Source organism: Muntiacus reevesi, chromosome 4 (genome assembly GCF_963930625.1).
Source record: "Muntiacus reevesi chromosome 4, mMunRee1.1, whole genome shotgun sequence".
In the NCBI taxonomy this organism is placed as follows: domain Eukaryota; kingdom Metazoa; phylum Chordata; class Mammalia; order Artiodactyla; family Cervidae; genus Muntiacus; species Muntiacus reevesi.
In genome coordinates this window covers 153,890,154-153,910,444 of record NC_089252.1, presented here as the reverse complement: position 1 = coordinate 153,910,444, position 20,291 = coordinate 153,890,154, and the positions used below count along the sequence as shown (strand labels likewise).

The 20,291-nt window shown below is 36.9% G+C and overlaps 1 protein-coding gene across 3 annotated transcripts; it reads right to left on the bottom strand.

The window, feature by feature from the left end:
* Positions 1-2,706: 2,706 nt before the first annotated feature.
* ZCRB1 (zinc finger CCHC-type and RNA binding motif containing 1) lies at positions 2,707-20,285 on the bottom strand. Of its 3 annotated transcripts, XM_065934601.1 has the most exons (8): positions 20,097-20,285; positions 18,439-18,524; positions 12,854-12,882; positions 7,018-7,129; positions 6,557-6,664; positions 4,103-4,215; positions 3,939-4,014; positions 2,707-3,395 (listed from the first exon to the last, which is right to left on the bottom strand). In XM_065934601.1, exons 2-8 carry the CDS (start codon positions 18,520-18,522, stop codon positions 3,264-3,266), a joined length of 654 nt encoding a protein of 217 aa, XP_065790673.1. In that variant the 5' UTR covers positions 18,523-18,524; positions 20,097-20,285; the 3' UTR covers positions 2,707-3,263. The 3 variants fall into 3 exon arrangements, with proteins under 3 accessions (XP_065790673.1, XP_065790674.1, XP_065790675.1); XM_065934602.1 differs by lacking the exon at positions 12,854-12,882 and having other exon boundaries at positions 20,097-20,283; XM_065934603.1 differs by lacking the exon at positions 18,439-18,524 and having other exon boundaries at positions 20,097-20,283.
* Between the last annotated feature and the right edge of the window lie 6 nt (positions 20,286-20,291).

Sequence of the window (20,291 nt, the reverse complement as noted above, 5' to 3'; positions counted from 1 at the left end):
TTATGATAGGGACTTCCCTGGTGGCTCAGAGGGTAAAGCGTCTGCCTTCAATGCAGGAGACCTGTGTTCGATCCCTGGGTGGGGAAGATCCCCTGGAGAAGGAAATGGCAACCCACTCCAGGATTCTTGCCTGGAAAACTCCATGGATGGAGAAGCCTGGTGGGCTACAGTCCATGGAGTCACAAAGAGTCGGACACGACTGAGTGAATTCACTTTATGATAATCTGAAAATTGTAAACAGCAGTTCCAAAATAGTCACCTAGTCAAAAAAAAACAAAAAACAAAAAAAACAACACCTCAAATAACAAATAAGTAAATAAGCATTTGCAGATGGAAAGAAAACATATCTGGTAAGACAGGCATTCTCTGATTGAATGCTTTCACATTAGAAATAACCAGTCTATTACAGGCCTCAGTCCTTTTCTCTGAAACCCAGGAGTCAGAAAGTTTTAAAGCCAGAATTCCTCAGCTCCTGTAAGCTCCATTTTTTTGATCTAGTCGTTTGGATTCTGCTGTGTTTGACGCTTTCCTCAAACATTTGTTGATGCTTATGTGTCTGTTCATATTTGCATGTGAAGCACTTAAAAGCTAATCAGAAGCAGGTACCAGGAACACTACCACCACCTTATATCAGCTTGAGGGACTTTGTTGAAGGTTTCTTTTTTTAGAGCCCAAATTTCCAGTGTCTGTCTTTTTATCCCAGGAAGGAAGGACTCCCTTCCCTGCCCCCCAACCTCCAGCTTGAACTCCCCGGGGAGTGTTCTGGACATTGACAGGGGAAGGAGACTACAGGTATCATGGTTCAGCATGACTGGGGGGTGGCAGGCAGGGTCTTGGTGGCCTAACTGTTCTTTACACAAAAATTTTAAGTTATGCTTGTCCATTTGTTTGTGGGATAAAATATACATAAAATTTATCATTTTAAATAGTTTTAAGATAACAATTCAGTGGCAATAAGTACATTCACAATGTTGTGAAACCATCACCATTATCGATACCTAAACCTTTTTCATCATCCCCAACAATTCTGTACCCATTACTCAGTAACACTCACTTCCTCCTTCCTCTCAGTCCCTGGTAACCTAGATTCTACTGTCTCTATGAATCTACCTATTTCAGGTACTTTATATAGGTAGAATCATATATTTTTCCGTTGCTGTTGTATCTTTTTATTTTCCAAATTAACTCAGGTTAAGTAAGTGGTCCAAGGCCAAATGCTCCAAGTGGAAACAAGGCCACAGAAATCTAGGTCTGTGTCAAGAGATTATAGTCCTTACTGTCCCATTACCACCTTGTCTATACGTATCCACACACAGGAGGTATTTTGTACTTGCCATTAAATCCAGAATGTTTTTCCATACCATTAGGAATTCTCTGAAACATTTTAATGCTTTCTGATAACCATTTTGTATCTATCTGTTTTGAATTTTAAATAATACATACCTTTGTACATAAATATTTGTATTTCTGACTAGAACCCTAGGATGAAATGTGATGTTATTTTTGGTTCAAACAGTAGAACTTAATAGTTGACACTTGTTAAATTACCCTTTAGAAATTAGCCAGTATATAAATATTCTTATGACATCTTCATCACCACTAATTTTTTTTTAGTTAGGGAAAAACTAATGTTCTACTGTTTGTAATAGATGTTTTGATAAAATACTTTCATTTACTATTTAAATTTTCTATGTATTGTTTCTGTCACTAGTCTAGCATTCAGTCGTTTTGTCTGGTTTCCTCACTAAGATCTAGAACATGTTTTGCTGGAGAGGCGTTAACACCTGCTTTTATAGTTTTCAAAGTGGAAATGTTTTTATTGCTTTTAGTAACTAAAAACTAATCAATAGATATTCTTTTTAAAAGTACTCAATGGTAGAGAAATACGGCTTCCCTGATGGCTCAGTCGGTGAAGAGTCTGCCTGCTATGTGGGAGACCTGGATTTGATCCCTGGGTTGAGAAGATGGAAATGGCAACCCACTCCAGGATTCTTACCTGGAGAACTCCATGGATGGAGTAGCCTGGTGGGCTACAGTCCATGGCGTAACAGAGTCGGACATGACTGAGTAACTAACTGCAATAGTAGACAAATAAGAGAAAACAGAAAATTAAAGGCTTCATAATGCCATTCCCATATATAACTATCTGCAAAGGGTATGGGAAGATTTAGTGATAAATACAAAGAAAGATAAAACATGAAAAAAATAAGACAGCTATTGACTCTAGGAAAAATGTAATCATAGTATATTCATTAGCTCTGAAGTGAACAGTATTTCAATGGTCATAAAATAAAAGCAGTTAAGATATGGATTTAACCAAAAATTTTAAGTCATATTGTGAAAGTGGAGGAGGGCAGAGGGGAGTATAGATTGAAAAGTCCTCCTTCATTCCTTTATGGATTAAGTGGCAGAAATATATATATTTTATTTAGCAAGATGTATGTACATGTGAAAAGAAATAAAGAAGCTGGCTGGCTGCTTCTGGGGAATGAACTTGACGCCACAGACAGGACAAATTACTGCTGTTTGGCTACAAGCTTCTGAGAGCTACTTTACTTTATGTTTTATGGGTGACTGCAATGTATCCAGATAGGGATAAAGCTAAAAGAAGTACGATAACAGAATACCTACATTTAAAAATAAAGATCTCTTGAGAAAACTTTATATACATGAATAACAATAAATCACTCCAAACTTTCAACAGTCTTTATGAAGTTTTTGTTTTAAAGATGAAATTTATTTCAAAAGTTCTTATATAAACCAATCATGAATAAACTTTTATAATGAACTTCTCAAATCTTTTTACTATCTACCTTTCTGGTTCAGCTGGTAAAGAATACGCCTGCAAAGCGGGAGACCTGGGTTCGATCCCTGGGTTGGGAAGATCCCTTGGAGAAGGGAAAAGCTATCCACTCCAGTATTTCTGGCCTGGAGAATTCCATGAGCTGTATAGTCCACGGGGTCACAAAGAGTTAGAAACGACTGAGCGATTTTCACTTTCTTCTTGGGATAGCATTGTTATGATAGTATTACATTTTCTTTTTTATTCAAATGAACTATTTTAAAGACATTAGCAAATCTTGATGCAAGATAAACATGATACTATAAAATTACCATTTCCTATCAACTATCTAAAATAAAAAAGTATTTGGTACTAAGTGTTCTTATGTTCAAATTCTGAAAGTAATTTTTAACCCCAAGGGAACTTGGTACTCCAAGACTTAAAAAAATTTTAATGATATTTACATAATATATATATATTTTTAATCACTAAGTTCCTCCTCATCACTGAAGTATGTGCTTTTCTTTATCCTTGGGCGTCTTGAATCATCTGATGTTGAAGGACCTCCTGAACTGGGTTTCCATTTTTTTTGCTCTTCTTCAATTTTGGCTTGCTGTAAAGGTTATTTGGAAAACAAACAAAACAAAAATCAGGAATCTGCTTAATATTTAATAATATTAAGATAATACTATTTCTCCTACCCCCAAGTTTTCTCCCAGTGTTACCATGTTACTCAGAATTAATCTGGGCAATTTCTATTAACAGGCATATGAAATAAAGCTTACTTGCCATTGCTGTTGGATGTGGATACATTACATAAAATACTGAATTAATTAACTAAAAGGAAAAATGAATTGATGTATGCATTTATAATTTATCAACTACATTAAAACAAAATAACTAGTTATATAAAATCATGAAGTTATACATTTTCTTCAAAAAATGTTTCATATACTTTTATTAGGACCTTTAATGATCCAAAATGTTTTTGGTTTTGTTTTAAAATGAAGCTTCTTTTAACTTCCTAAAGTTTAGGGGCAAAGAGGAAAGACAAGAGGATGTCATGAGGAGATGATTAATAAAGCAAGCAAGGAATATAAAACTATTAACTCAAGGGAGCTATGGCAGGTGCCTTTGAAAAAGAACTACTGAATACCTGGAAAGCTATAGCCTGACTGAGGCTGTCAAGAGCAGGATCTTCCCCTTCATCTTCACTTTCTTCTACTTCTCCACTAAATTATTAAAAAAATCAAAATGCAGTCAACAGTAAAACGACAGAAGTGAATACACAATGTATTTGGTGAGAGTGGATATACATACACTTCTGCTTCTGGCTCAGGAGTTTTCTTTTTTTTCTTTTTCTCTTTCTTCTTTGGAGGTTCACGTTCTCCAAGCATATTTTTAGGACAGGCATAACTTAAGTGTCCACTTTCCTTTTGTTTCCCATTAAGAAAGAAAGGAAGAAATAGTGCATTTATGTTAGTAACACAAAATAAGAAAAGATATACATTATGTATTATTAACAGAAACTTGGTGGTTCCTTAGGATTAAAATATTTTAGAACTTAAGAAAGAATACTGTTGCATAGGGAATATACACAAAGAAATTAAAACCCATTACTTTAATGTTTAAATGGAAGAGATTATAATATTGTAACTCCCAATAAAGAAGTATTTAAATCTTTTTCCTAAGAGTAAAAGAAGTGTTCTTCCCTCAAACATTTTTAAATGTCAAGATTCAGGATATAAAAATTCAAAATTTAAATGGACCATCTACCTTAAATGTAAAAATTTTAAGTTAGTATGATAAAATGGGGACAACACTACTCTTAACTTCAATGATGTTAACAATCTCTTAAAAAAACAAATGGAAAATTTAAAGTCTTCCTCACTTTTCCGCTCAATTAATTTCATTTTGTTTAGTTCATACATAGACTACACTAGCATTGCCCACTTATGGTAGCCATTAGTTATAATTCTCTTGTGGTTATTGAGAATTGATTTATTTGAACTGATACACACTGGATTGTGAATCAGCTGTTTGAATTGATACATACTGGATTGTGAAGACAGCAGGAAAAAATAATATAAAAGATTATACTTTAAAAAATATTAATTACATAATTCAAATGATAATATTTTGAATTAAATAAAATATATTTAACTTTTACCCTGTTTATTGTTTTTTTAATGTGGCTATTAGAACATTTAAAATTACATTTGTAGCTTGCATATATTTGTATTTGACAGTGCTGGACTAGCTGTAACATTAAAATGAGACAAAACATTGGGTTGTAAAAGAAGACAATGAATCTGTATATTAGGTTACCAAAATAACTTTAAGAAGATTTATGTGAGAATGAGGGTGTGGGGAGAGACTGAGCCAGGATTAAAACAGCAGAAGAGAAAATTAATCATGCTTTTCAAGTATATTTTATAAAGCATCAAACCAACTGTGTACTTTTTATACCTGGGGACATGGCTGAACCCAAAAGGTGTTATTAGTAAGGCACTGCTGAGAGGATGCACTTAGAGAACCATTTTGCAAAGTGTTCTGGAATAATGATATATCAAAAACTGTTAACATATCCCATACAAAAAAGGGTTTAACAATGCAACAGCTTTGAGAAAAACCAGGCTAAAATAAACAGATTTGGAGTGGGGAAGAGTTTTAAGAAATACTATAATGTACCAAGTACAACATAACACATTTATGGACCCATAAACCAAGAGAGGTTAACAGATTTATCCAGAAGTTCTCGAATAATATCTACTGTGAATATATATACTCATCTATCTGATCATAGTAACTCTACCCTCTCTTCCTTTCTTTTTTTTTTTTTTAAACAAAACTTAGGAGTCTGGGACACAGTTTTTGAAACATTAACTTAGGTGTTAGAATCACAAAATTTGACAGAACTTACTCAGGACCTTGCTTGTTCTCTCTTTCTGTCTATTTATCCATCTATTCACTCACTTACCTGTCTGTATATGTAAATATTTTTGAGGGGGAGTGAGTGGCATTGGAGAAAGAACTCCAAAAACCATTTCCTTCTATTTTCCATATAACCCTATAGCCAGAACAATGTCTCTCAGTAATTTTCCCTTCAGTAAAAGCTCCCCATTAATCTCGGGATCATATACATGGAGACATTTTAGAAACAATTTTAGAGACAGAAAGCAATGAGATCCAGACTGAAGTTCTCTTGCTATCATTACAGGCCTTGTGCAAAACTGCTCTGTGGCTTATGTATGTCTCCTAATCACCCAAAGTTTAAATGGATACAATACTAGTAGATGATGAGAACTAGGTAAGAAAATCTGGGTATAATTCAGCTCCTAAACTATTAGCAGTACCGACAGGTGGGAAAACTTTTCAAAACAATATCCCATAAAGGATAGGTCATATGACAGTGTTTTTGCTGATCTGTGATACTTAATCAGTGTCAAAATACTATAGAAATGCAAAAACTTATGGGTCACTAAAATCTTTCAGACAATTATGCAGGTAATTATTCTTAATACTTTATAATTTAACAACTTCCAAAGATTTAGAAACTGGACAAAATACCACTCTAGATTACCCAACTCAGATTGTCTTTACATCATACTATATTTCAACTGAATTTACTTATATGAGTCTACATTCCCAAAGTGAAACTTTTATAACTCGATTTTAGCCATCCAGAAGTTCTGGAGAACAGAAATAAAACATCGATGTGAAAAACACCTTCAAGTAAATAATGGAAAATTATATTGCTTTAGGTATACTTACCCCACATTCATAACACTTAGATTTATCAAAGTAGTTTCGTCTTCGGATGAACTCAGCTGCTCTTCCATTGTCAATAGCAATGCTTGCTTTTATCACTCTACCAAATAACTGGACCAGAGAAAAATGTAAATGCAGAAGGATGTTATCTCATTGAAACCTAAAACTACAGTTATTGGATTTCATTTCCTCAAGTTTTCAATTCTATTTTATTTTTTTATATTATTTTAGCAAATGCCCAGGTAGGCATGGCAAATTCTTTCCTGTAGAATAGATTTTTATTCCTTATATTCTACCAGTGTTTTGGGAACCCAGTACAGTTTTGACCTCTTTTCTATTAAGTAAAATACCCTCAGGACCTACTGATATCCATCAGACTCTATCACCCACTGCATCCCCACATTTTTAGCCTGGTTTGAACACAGACTTTTGGTTAAAAACCTTCCTGGGAATGAATGGCTTACCTGTTTGTTGTTTATTGCCCTGGTACAGTTTTGTGCAGAGTCTTTATCCAAAAATAAAATAAATGCAACCCCTTTACTCCTCCTGGTATCTTTATCTTTCATTATAGTAACCCTTAAAGCATAAACAAATAGCCAGTTAAAAATGAGGCAGCAATAAATAAACATATGAATAAATTCTTGAAATGAGAAACTGTGATACTAACACAAGTGAACACAGCTATGATTAGGAGAATCTGATAAATCAAACATTAATCAGATGTTGCGAATGAAGTAAAGAGATTACAGAGACAATGGAATCTTGGAAGATTAAGCATAATTCCTCTTCTCTACTGACTCCCTCACTCTGCAGGAAAAAACAAAACTGAGGTATTCTCTTCTGCACAAAAAGTAAAGTGATTTACTCAAATTTTTTCTGGTTTTAGAATAAAACTATATTCTTAATATTATTTAAAAGAATCTCCAGTTCGGTGCTTCTCAGCCATACTACCCAAAGTATCTAAATGGTATGGATAGTGACAACAGCACAGAGCCTGCTCTTTCTCCTTGTCCTTCACCCATCCCTAGTCCTGTTGGCCCCTGCTCATCATATGTCATTAAATACAGTTTAAGCAACAATATTCAATAGGGCCCTTTGGAGAAATGGCTGATTTGAAGGCTGGGAGAGGCTATGTACAAGATGAACTTGGAACATCTTGTTATGCCAGAAAGGAAGCTCTTGAAAAAAAAGTAATGATGGTCAAGGCACAAGAACAGAGAAGCCAGCTGAAGGGAGAGCCCCCTGGCCAAATCTAGGACAATCTGAGTACCAAAATAATTAAATACAGTAAGGAATTACAAACCACATAAGGAAGGGGTTTTTAAGTCCATGCTGATAATAAATAAATAAACGGGGAGAAAGGAGGGCTCCTGCTTCTAGCACAATGCCAGGGGATGACTGGTGACTGCCCAGGAGGGCCAGCGCTAGAAAAGCACCATTTGAAACGATCATGGTAAAGACCGGGTCAGGCAAGAATCAACAAATGCTAGGTCTCAAATGAAATGTTTATATGGAACAAGATGTTTGCATTGTCTGAAGTGTCTCCCATTGATTGCTTATTAGTTGCAAAACGGAAAAATAATTATACAGCGGAGAAGTTGGTTAAACCTTGACTGAGTGATCAAAATTAGTATCACTGATGAGGTAGATCGATGCTGTTATGAATCCAGAGTGACACCTTCAGAGTACATTATCTATAGAGTATACCTGCCAAGACTACATAAGCCCCATATAATCATGAGGCAACATCAAGAAAACACATGGGTTAGAGGTGTATTATTTATAAACGTTTCAGACTAAAGGAGGCTAAAAAGATATGACAGTAAAAATCAACACCTAACTCTAGACTGGATTCTGCACTATAGGTGAAAAATGCTGTGTGGGATATTAATAGGTCAATTGACAAAACTGGAACATGGACAATTGAGTCAACAAAAGTACTGCATCAGGATAAATCTATGAGTGTGGTTAACTGTACTGAGGCTATATAACATATAACCCTAATGTTTTAGGAAATACACAATGGAGTACTGTATCTAGGAGTAAAGGGTGATGATGTTTACAACACCCTAAGATGACTCACAAAAACAAACTGTGTTTGTGTGTATGTATACACATATACACATAAAGACACACACATATAGGCATATACACGTGTGCTTGGTTGTGTCTGACGCTTTGTGACCCCAGGACTGTAGCCTGCCAGGCTCCCCTCTCCATGGAATTTTCCAGGCAAGAATACTGGAGTGGGTTGTCATTTCCTATTTCAGGGGATCTTCCTGACCCAGGGATCAAACCCGAGTCCCTTGCATCTCCTGCACGGGCAGGTGGGTTCTTTACCACTGCTCCAACCTGGGAAGCCATACATATACACACAAACATATATATACATGCACACATACACATATATATACATACACACACACATATACATACCCATACATGAACACACATTGGGGAGAGAGTACAAATGATAAAATAAATGGGGTAAAATGTTAACAATAAGTGAATCTGGGTAAGGGATATTTTGATGTTCTTTGTACTATTTTTGTAACATATAAATTTGTGATTATTTCCAAATAGCAAAAAAGAGACAATATTTAAGACAAAGCTTAATAATTTTCTAAAAATGAAATTAACAGGAAAACAGACAAGAGGATATGAATGAATAAACAAACAGAAATTTTATTTAATATTACATTTCACATATTAAATTTTATTTAGGTTTGGGTTTTTAGGTACCTACAGTCTCTGGAATGAAATTGGTAAAAAGACACCTCTATATTAAGAAAAGCGATGTCTTACTTCAATAAAAAAATAAGTTACAATAACTTAGGGAAAAATGGGCAACTAAAATGGTTTACTTTCTCAAAGGCAGCATGTGTTTATTCATTGGGTTTAGAAAGAAAGAAGCACTTCTAAGCTCAAGTTTAGACTAATTTTCTGCAAAGACACACTAGTTATTGAACATAACTTTTTAACCCATTTAAAAAAATAAGTGTGAAGTAAGACGTTGCTTTAACTTTTAAAAAATTCACAATGTTTCTGGAGGTCAGTTAAAGTCATAAATTAATTTTTTGAGTACTATTTTGGAAGTGTTAGCTTTCTAAATCATCCTCTATTAATGATCTCTCTCCTCCATCCTCTCTTCTATTCCTACTGTTCTTTTTCTTGTCCATAGTGGCATTACTGTTTCCATTGTCTATTTTTACTGGTTCCCTTGATGTTAATTCCTGCTCATATGCTAGTGGAAGAGTATCCTACTTAAGGAATAAATAAAATCACTTATTCCCTCGCTTAAATGTTTTTGCTTCTTCAAACTGCCTATTCTTTGGTCCAGCAACCAATAACCTTTATGACTACGGCTCCCACCTCCCTCATCTTTCACGGCTCCTCACTTGCACACTATAAGGTTGAGCCATAAGAAGGCACTCTTTATGGAGCATGGCCTGAACTTCCCCCTAAATTGCTGCCTCTGTTCATATGGCTTCTAAATTCTCAATCTTTGCCCATAAAATTTTACTAATTCGTCAGGGTTCAGAATGTATCAGTTCTTAAAATTCTTTAACTGCCTGTCTCTGCTGAAATCTGTATAAACACTGCCTCATCTTCCCTATTAAAGAGTTTTTTTTTTTTTTTTTTTTTTTTTGCAGTACTGACAAGTCTTTATGTTTGGATACATGTGATGGAATTTTCACTTTAATAATTTGCCAGCTACCTCTTTAAGCTTTATCTATAAAATGCTCCTTTCAGCTCACCTATTTTGACTGAGAAAATAGCTTCTCAAAAGCATGTACCCGTTTGTTTGTTCATGAGGCCATCCAGTCCTTCCATTAGCCTCAAGCACAAGTAGTCAGCACTGGCAGCAGGCCAAGGTTTTTACCCTCAGGAAAAAACTGACAGTCTAGAGGTGGAGACAGACCTATAAACCACCTAAAATACATTATTTCGACAGAATTACCTTCTATGATAACAGAAAAGTAATTACATCAAGGATTTGAAAGGACAAACCTAGGATTTATTCCCATGTCCCTGGCATGGGAGAAAAGGTAGATGGTGGCACCATTTCCTGATATAAGGTAGATGATGTACTCATTGAAGCACATACAGTGAAGTAGACGCTATTCTGGGAAACCTGGGTGTCATCTGTAACACCTCCTTCTCATTCACCCAACCATTATATACAAAATAAGTATATCACTAAGTATTACCCATTCTTCTGCCTAATGATCTCTCAAGTCTGACCAGTTTCTACCTCTGCACCTGTGTCATTTTAGTCTAGATTTCTTCCCAGGGCTACTGTTATATCTTTTGACTGGTTTCCCTGCATCTGCTCATGTTCCCCTCCAATGCAGTCTCCACACTGAAGTTGGATGGAACAAGCTTCTAAAACTTCAAATCACGTCACTCCTCCAATTAAAATTATTTAAGAGACTCTTGGGGTTCTTCAAGGAACCTGCTTCCGGACCCAGCTTGTGCTTTCTCCTTCTTGCTCGCTCATCTCAAGTCACACTGGCTGTTTCATGATCTGTTTATTTTCTCTTGCCAGAGGGTCTTTGAGGGCCTTTGCACAAGCATTCCCTCTACCTGAAATGTTCTTCTCATTCTTTTCACCTACTTGTACTCGGCCTCTAGGTTTCAACTCAAAGGATACTAAGTTTGTAAACTACTCGGATTCTCTAGACTAGATCATGTCTATAGGTAGGTGCTTGTAATTCTGTGTCTAGGACTTCCCTGGTGGCTCAGATGGTAAAGCGTCTGTCTACAGTGTGGGAGACCCGGGTTCGATCCCTGGGTTGGGAAGATCCCCTGGAGAAGGAAATGGCAACCCATTCCAGTATTCATGCCTGGAAAATCCCATGGACGGAGGAGCCTGGTGGGCTACAGTCCATGGGGTTGCAAAAAGTCGTATGTGACTGCATGACTTCACTAACTCTGTGTCTAACTTCATAGCATTCTCATGGCTTACAATTATGTATTGATATGGAAATTTATTCAGTGATTCTGAAGGGAAAAATCAAGAAAAGGTAATGGGAAGGTAAAGGAACAGGCTGGAATCAAGCCTTGTCTTCACTGCTAACTGGCAATATGATTTTAGGTTTACAGGCTTCAGTTTTGTCAATTATAATATCAGGATAATAGCAGTGTTTACCTTAAAAGATAGTTGTGAGACCTTAATGAGATAATTTATATAAACATATTAGAACAATAAGGCTTCCCAGGAGGCACAGTGGTAAAAAATTCACCTGCCAATGCAGGTGATGTAGGAGACGTGGGTTCAATCCCTGGGTTGGCAAGATCCCTTGGAATAGGAAATGGCAACACACTCCATTATACTTGCCTGGAAAATTCCACGGACAGAGGAGTCTGGCGGGTTAGTCCATGGGGTCGCAATAAGAGTCAGACATGACTGAGCGCACGCGCGCACACACACACACACACACACACACACTTAGAACAATGCCTAGCATGTGCTTGTTGTTTCATATCATTATTATTAGTGTTCTGATTGATAATGATCACTGAAATTCTGAAGACCTCAAAATTGACCTAGTAGTATTTCTGATGATTTTTTTTAATGGAGAAGTAATTTTAAAAGATGTTAACTTCAGGATGTAGATGAACGTCAACTGTTTAACATCCATTTATCAAAAACTAAACAAAAACAAGTAGTCAAGATAAATATGCTCTAAATTCATGGGATTTTAAATATGACTTTAAATTTACACTAAAACATATATTAGTTATAAGATACAGTAACACTATCTTGTTTTTACTTTATACTCTCATTAACCCTGCATAGTTTAAGAGTCAGTGGTGTTTGTTTTTACATTGTTTGACAAATAATCCATTTATAGTATACTTGCTAACATACCTTCTACTACCTGATATTTATATTTAATCTGAGTTTTTATGTCTTATATTGGATAACAGAATCAGTTTTAGTTCTTAATAATATGGTATAAAATTACATTATTTAACTAAATAATAACATAAAGGACTACCATGAAATCATTGACTACAAGGATGAATCTATATAGTACATGGAAAACTATGTCAAGTTAAAAAAAGGGAACAAAACTGCATGCATAGAATTGAGTCTTTTAAAATTTGTCTATGGATATTTATATATATTAAAAAATTAAATACATATAAAATGTTAACAGTAGTATTTTTATTCTTTTTTATATCAAATATCTGTTTTATAAAAATATAGTAAATCTACTTTCATTAAGAAAATAATGGAGAAGAAAATTAAGATCGACTTTTAAATGAAGTTTCAGAATCTGATATACTTACTTTACAACTTTGCCATACTTGGAAAATATCTGAAACAAAAGACCACATAATGATTTGCAAATCTGATTTAAAATCATAAAAAACACAGTAAGTTTTCAGGCTGTATATACTGACCAAATCCTTTATTGTAGTTTACGAAAATTTTTAGCCTCTAGTAAGCAAGGCAGGCCATATAAGATATATTTTTTAGTGACTCGAATAATACTTTTTTTTGTCTATTGGCATCACAGGTATTTATTTACCTTAATTCTTAAATTTCTGACCAAAGAGTATAAGGGAAAAAAAAACAACACTCTTTACGTGTGGTAGGTTGAAGGCACACACCGCACAGATCAGTTCCTACTGTATGTCCCTGACAACTGTCAACCCCACCAGAGCTCCAGAGAAACCCTGTGCTTTCATTATCAATGTTGTAGAGTATCACTGTTCCCAACTTACCCCGCCACCCCATCAAGCAATCACTATGTCAGAAGACAGATCCTTCCTTAGACTGCTTATAAAATAAAAAGTTTCTATACTGAAAAAATCGATTCCCATCAGCCTACTTCTTCTGCCCACCCTAATATATTGGCGGCACTTTACAGTTGGCCCTTCCTTCCCTTTTACATCTACATCTTCACTCCAGGCAATCTCATCTATTTCTACTGCTTCAGCCAGTACCTATACACTGATAGCTCCTGTTTATTATATAACTTTGTAGAAGAGTCCTTTACTATACATTGATATCTATAAGAAATAGCAATAATAAATGTTTGAGTTCTATAATTAGCTTGTGTAACCCTGGGGCTTCCCGAGCGGCTCAGGTGAGGAACCTGCTTGCAATACAGGAGACCCAGGTTTGATCTCTGGGTCAGGAAGATCCCCTAAAGAAAGGAATGGCTGGCTACCTACTCTAGTATTCTTGCCTGCCTGGAGAATTCCATGGACAAAGGAACCCAGTGGGCGATAGTCCATGGGTTGCAAGGAGTTGGACAAGACTGAGTGACTAAAACTTCCACTTCAACCCTGGAACACAGTATAACTAGATTGTAGTGTCAGTAATACTGGAGATCAATAAAGACAGTTTTCTTTTTTATTTTTTTGTGGTTTTCTTTTCATTTTCTTTCTTTAAAAAATTACTTTATTAAAGGATAGTTGATTTACAATGTTGTGTTAAGTTTCTGGTGTGCAGCAAAGTGATGTGTGTGTATCTATATATACATACATATATACGTATCTATGTATACACACACACACACACACACACACACACACATTCTTCTCCATTTAGGTCTATTACAGGATATTGAATATAGTTTCCTGTGCTGTACAGTTAAGACCTTGCTGTTTATCCATTCTATATATAGTGGTTTGTATCTGCTAGTCTCAAATTACGAGTCAATCCCTTCTTCCCTTTGGCAACCATTAAGTTTGTTCTCTATGTCTGTGAGTCTGCTTTTGTTTTGTAGGTTAAGTTCATTTGTGTCATATTTAGATTCTAAATGTAAGTGAAATTGTATGGTATTTGTCTTTCTCTTCCATGTTGCTGCAAATGGCACCGTTTTATTCTTTTCATGGTTGAGTAGCATTCCACACATACACACACACACACACCTACCTCGCATCTTCATCTATTTATCTGTTGATAGACATGTAGATTGTTTCCATGTCTTGGCTATAGGTAATAGTACTGCTATGGACATAGAGGTGCATGTATTTTTTCAAACTATAGTCTTGTCTGGATATATACCCAGCACTGGGATTGTGGGAGCCCTACGGTAACTCTTATTTTCAGTTTTTTGAAAGTGAAAATGAAGTTGTTCAGTCGCATCTGACTCTTTGAGACCCCGTGGACTGTAGCCCGCCAGGCTCCTCCATCCATGGGATTCTCCAGGCAAGAATACTGGAGTGGGTTGCCATTTTCTTCTCCAGGAGTTCTTCTTGACCCAGGGATCGAACCCAGGTCTCCCGCATCGCAGGCAGACGCTTTAACCTCTGAGCCAGCGGGGAAGCCCAATAATATACTACAGTCAACTGCCCCAGGCACCGCTGGGATACGTCCATACTGTTTTCCATAGTAGCTACACCAATTTACATTCCCACCAATGATGTAGGAGGGTTCCTTTTGTTCTACACTCTCTCTAGCATTTACTGTTTGTAGACTTTTTCAGTTCAGTCTCTCAGTTGTATCCGACTATTTGCGACCCCATGAATCGCAGCACGCCAGGCCTCCCTGTCCATCACCAACTCCCAGAGTTTACTCAAACTCATGTCCATCGAGGTGGTGATGCCATCCAGCCATCTCATCCTCTGTTGACCCCTTCTCTTCCTGCCCCCAATCCCTCCCAGCAGCAGGGTCTTTTCCAATGAGTCAACTCTTTGCATGAGGTGGCCAAAGTACTGGAGTTTCAGCTTCAGCATCAGTCCTTCCAATGAACACCCAGGACTGATCTCCTTTAGGATGGACTGGTTGGATCTCCTTGCAGTCCAAGGGACTCTCAAGAGTTTTCTCCAACACCACAGTAGACTTTTTAATGATGGTCATTCTGACTGGTGTGAGGTGGCGTTTCATGTAGTTATTTTCATTTCTCTAATAATCATCAATGTTTAGATCTTTTCATTCATGTGCCTATTGGCCATGAATGACCGTTTTCTATATAATATTTCTAATTATAATATTTTCTAATGGCATCTCACTTCACTCAGAGTCCTTACCATTATTCATTATCTTACCATTATGCAAGTTCTATAAGGCATTGTAAGTCCTGTAAGTCCTGAATGTGCTTGCCTCTGACTGCCCTCTTTTCTCCACTTTATTTACTGTCTGACTGAAATTCTTGCCCTCCCTAGACATCTGCACAGCTGCCTCTTATTTCCTTCATGTCTTAATCAAAAGTCACCTTTCTAAAGTAAAATTTCACCCCTAAACTAACATTAAGTAACTCTTTCCTGCTTTATTTTTCCCCTTAGCACCTAACACCTTAGCATTAACTTAGTTATCTATTTTTGACAAATATCATTTGAATTTTTTATATTTCAAATTGTTTCTCTATCTTGCTGTACTTTGAATGCCAGAAGAGATTTTCATCTTTTTGTTCACTCATGTGTTCCTAGTACCTGGAACAATGTTCTGTGGCACACAGTAAGTATTCAATAAAGAGAGAGATGTCTCTATTTGATACAAGGAAGGAAACTCAAGTTCGTTTTCTCTGTTCTTCGAGACTCAAGCTGTCTTAATTAACTAATCAAGTACTATGTATCAAATCTTTCACTTTCATCAAGAGGCTCTTTAGTTCTTCACTTTCTGCCATAAGGGTGGTGTCATCTGCATATCTGAGGTTACTGATATTTCCCCCGGCAATCTTGATTCCAGCTTGTGCTTCATCTAGCCTAGTGTTTCTCATGATGGACTCTGCACATAAGTTAAACAAGCAGGGTGACAATATACAGCCTTGACGTACTCCTTTTCCTATTTGGAACCAGTCTGTTGTTCCATGTCCAATTCTAACTGTTGCTTCCTGACCTGCATACAGGTTTCTCAAGAGGCAGGTCAGGTGGTCTGGCATTCCCATCTCTTTCAGAATTTTCCACAGTTTATTGTGATCCACACAGTCAAAATGCTTTGCCATAGTCAATAAAGCAGAAATAGGTGTGTTTCTGGAATTCTCTTGCTTTTTCTAGGATCCAGCAGATGTTGGCAATTTGATCTCTGGTTCCTCTGCCTTTTCTAAAACCAGCTTGAACATCTGGAAGTTCACGGTTCACTTATTACTGAAGCCTGGCTTGGAGAATTTTGAGCATTACTTTACTAGTTTATGAGATGAGTGCAATTGTGCAGTAGTTTGAGCAATCTTTCGCATTGCCTTTCTTTGGGACTGGAATGAAAACTGACCTTTACCAGTCCTGTGGCCACTGCTGAGTTTTCCAGATTTGTTGGCATATTGAGTGAAGCTCTTACACAGCATCATCTTTTAGGATTTTAAAGAGCTCAACTGGAATTCCATCATCTCCACTAGCTTAGTCCGTAGTGATGCTTCTTAAGGTCCACTTGACTTCGGACTCCAGGATGTTTGGCTCTAGGTGAGTGATCAAACCATTGTGATTATCTGGGTCATGAAGATCTTTTTTGTACAGCTCTTCTGTGTATTCTTGCCACCTCTTCTCAATATCTTCTGCTTCTGTTAGGTCCCTACCATTTCTGTCCTTTATTGAGCCCAACTTTGCATTAAATGTTCCCTTGGTATCTCTAATTTTCTTGAAGAGATCTTTAGTCTTTCCCATTCTATTGTTTTCCTCTACTTGTTGATGAAAGTGAAGAGGAGAGTGAAAAAGTTGGCTTAAAGTTCAACATTCAGAAAACTAAGATCATGGCATCCAGTCCCATCACTTCAAGGCAAATAGATGAGGAAACAGTGGAAACAGTAGCAGACTTAAGATAGCATATTAAAAAGCAGAGACACTACTTTGTCAACAAAGGTCCGTTTAGTCAAGGTTATGGTTTTTCCAGTAGTCATGTATGGATGTAAGAGTTGGACTATAAAGAAAGCTGAGCACTGAAGAATTGATGCTTTTGAACTGTGGTGTTGGAGAAGACTCTTGAGAGTCCCTTGGACTGCAAGGAGATCCAACCAGTCCATCCTAAAGTAGATCAGTTCTGAATATTCATTGGAAGGACTGATGTTGAAGCTCCAATACTTTGGCCACCTGATTCAAAGAACTGACTCATTTGAAAAGACTCTGATGCTAGGAAAGACTGAAGGTGGGAGAAGGGGACGACAGAGAATGAGATGGTTGGATGGCTACACTGACTGAACGGACATGAGTTTGAGTAAACTCCAGGTGTTGGTGATGAATAGGGAGGCCTGGTGTGCTACAGTCCATGGGGTCGCAAAGAGTCGGACACAACTGAGCAACTGAACTGAACTGATGTATCACCTACGCAGCATCTCTCTACTGTAGTTAACATCTACCCAAAGTAGCAGAGAAAAGAGGCACACTCGGAAGATAGGACTCATGTCATCCCTGGAAATCCCTCTGAACCATCAATCTGCAGAATAGACAAAGCAGGAAATTTTGTTCTCTGTAAGGTAAGGAGGATAAAGAATATACTGGAAAAGATTTCTTTTTCTCTTTTCATCACCCTATTGTGAATTGAAAACAAACTTTATTAAACTGTTAAGTTCTTGCTACATATTAAATTAAGATATACTTTAAGAATTGGAGGGTTAGGAAAAGGATCTGTTTTGCTTCCATCAGCTCTTTCCTCCAAAACCTCCAACCCACTACCAGCTTCAAAAGTCAAGTAAGCAAGCAGGAAAAATCAGCTTCATTATGCTAGTAGTTTCTTCTGCGCTTTTTAAAAACAAAACCAAAAAAGAAAACAACAAAACTTGTTATTCTCTATAAAGCACTGGAAATTTTCTTTGGAAATAACAAGTGTCTAATTTATTTCACTTATGTTTACAATAGAGGTCTTTGGTATTAATGATTAAAAGTGCATTTTAATGTATTTAGTAAGAATACTGTCTAAAAGAACTGCTTGCTTAACCATATTTGTATCTCTAATACAGAATTCAGTAGATAATAGTACTAATATAGCAACTTACCCGATATAAGTCATTGTTGGTCAGGGAAAAGGGCAGATTGGATACATACACTGTGCTTTTACTTGGGGCCAATCCACCACTCATTTCTAAAAAAATAAACAAAGAAATAAACCAATCCAGAAGCAACCTAAAACAGCTATTCTCCCTTCCAAATAAAACCAATAGTATAGGCAAATGACAAATTTACACAATTTTTCTTACTTCTTAGTAATAGTCAGTGATAGCTTATGGTGAAAGATGTCAGATTCATGATCTCCAAAGATTTAGCTTCGGGATCAGGGACAAGGGTTGATCACTTAGAGCTTTTGTGTCACAGAAGTTTTATTACAGTGGAAAAAGTACAGAGAAAGTTTCTGACATAGACATCAGACGGGGGAAGAAGAATGCTCCCCTTGCTAGTTTTATTAAAGCCTCATATACTTTTACCAGACCCACTTCCACAACCTATGTCTTAAGATGACAAGATTAGTCAGAAGGTTCTTGTTAAGAAGGAGAAACATGTCCTTGAGCAAGATACATTGTTGTTACATAATCATTAGTACAGAGTTTAAGGAAAAGCATACAAATGAGTTGTTTTGTTGTGTAAGCATTAGCTCTGGGCTTAAAAAAAGTTAAAGACTGTTGTCATAAAAACTCAGAGTTTAAGGGAAAAAAGTTTTATATGACTAAGACAAAGCAATGTAGAAAAAAGACTTTGTCCTTTTCTCCTCTTCAAGAGCCCTGAGACTCCTTAACCTACCTAAGAATTGGCTCTCACTCAAGAACAATGACTTTGGCTGGGTGAATTAAGGAATTGCTTTGCTCCAGACACCACTTAAAAGATTCTTTAGACTAACCCTTTCAGTGATGGCATATGGTGTGAATGAAGAGGTGAGTTTCAAACAAATGAGGGAAAAACTCTGAGGCTCCTCTTAATCTCTCATCAGGCTAAGAGAAAGACAGTGCTTTCAGATACACCTAATACCTTGCCCACCCACGTGAGAAAAAGCCTGAGAGGGCAGGAAGAACCTTAGCCACTGATTTTCACTGATTTGGCTGGGTGCCTTTTTGATTGTCTTAATATTTTTCTCTGGAGCAGTGCTAAGAAGAAATTTTACCCTCACATTATGATGTAATTAAAGTTCTCTCAAATCACTAATTTCGCATATTATCGCTAAATTATGAAATGATACATTTTATCATTTGAATAATTTTCAGTGTCCTGAAGGGTACTGCCTGTACATATATTTTTAAGTTTACAAGTAAAATCTGTAACTCATTTTCATATCGTATAATGCAAAGTCAGCAAGTCACCTGTGAGAATTATACCAGATTCAACCAAGTTTATATTTTCGATTTAAAAAGCGTGCGTGGTGTGTACTAAAGATCAAAAATCGCAAAATAATGATTCTAAGGCATCCTTATTCGCAATGTGATAGGAAAATCGCTTGATGATTGGAATGTTCTGGGGGACAACTTCAGGAACCTAGCACGATAGGTCGCTTTTTAAAAGCTTCCAACTGAAACCTTTCACACGTTAGCCGTTCTGCTGAGAACGGTGAGGGCAGGTAAAGGTCCTGAGATAAAAAGGGTGGCAGAAGAAAGGGGCAAACGTTTCCGGAACCTTGTTCTGGAAAGCAGCCCGCAAGGAGCAAGGCCGCAACGGGAGAGGCGGTTACCTTCAAGTGGGGCGGGCCCGGGGGATAGGGCCAGAAGAGCGCGAGCCCTCAGCTCACTTGGGGCTCAACCCCGACCGTTCGTCGCTCCTTGCAGCTGCCTCGGCATCACGGGTCCCGGGAAGGGTCAGGCGCTGGAGACGAGAAAGTAGATACCGTGCCTCTTCCCGGCTTTCCTTTGACCCAAACCCCGGAGGT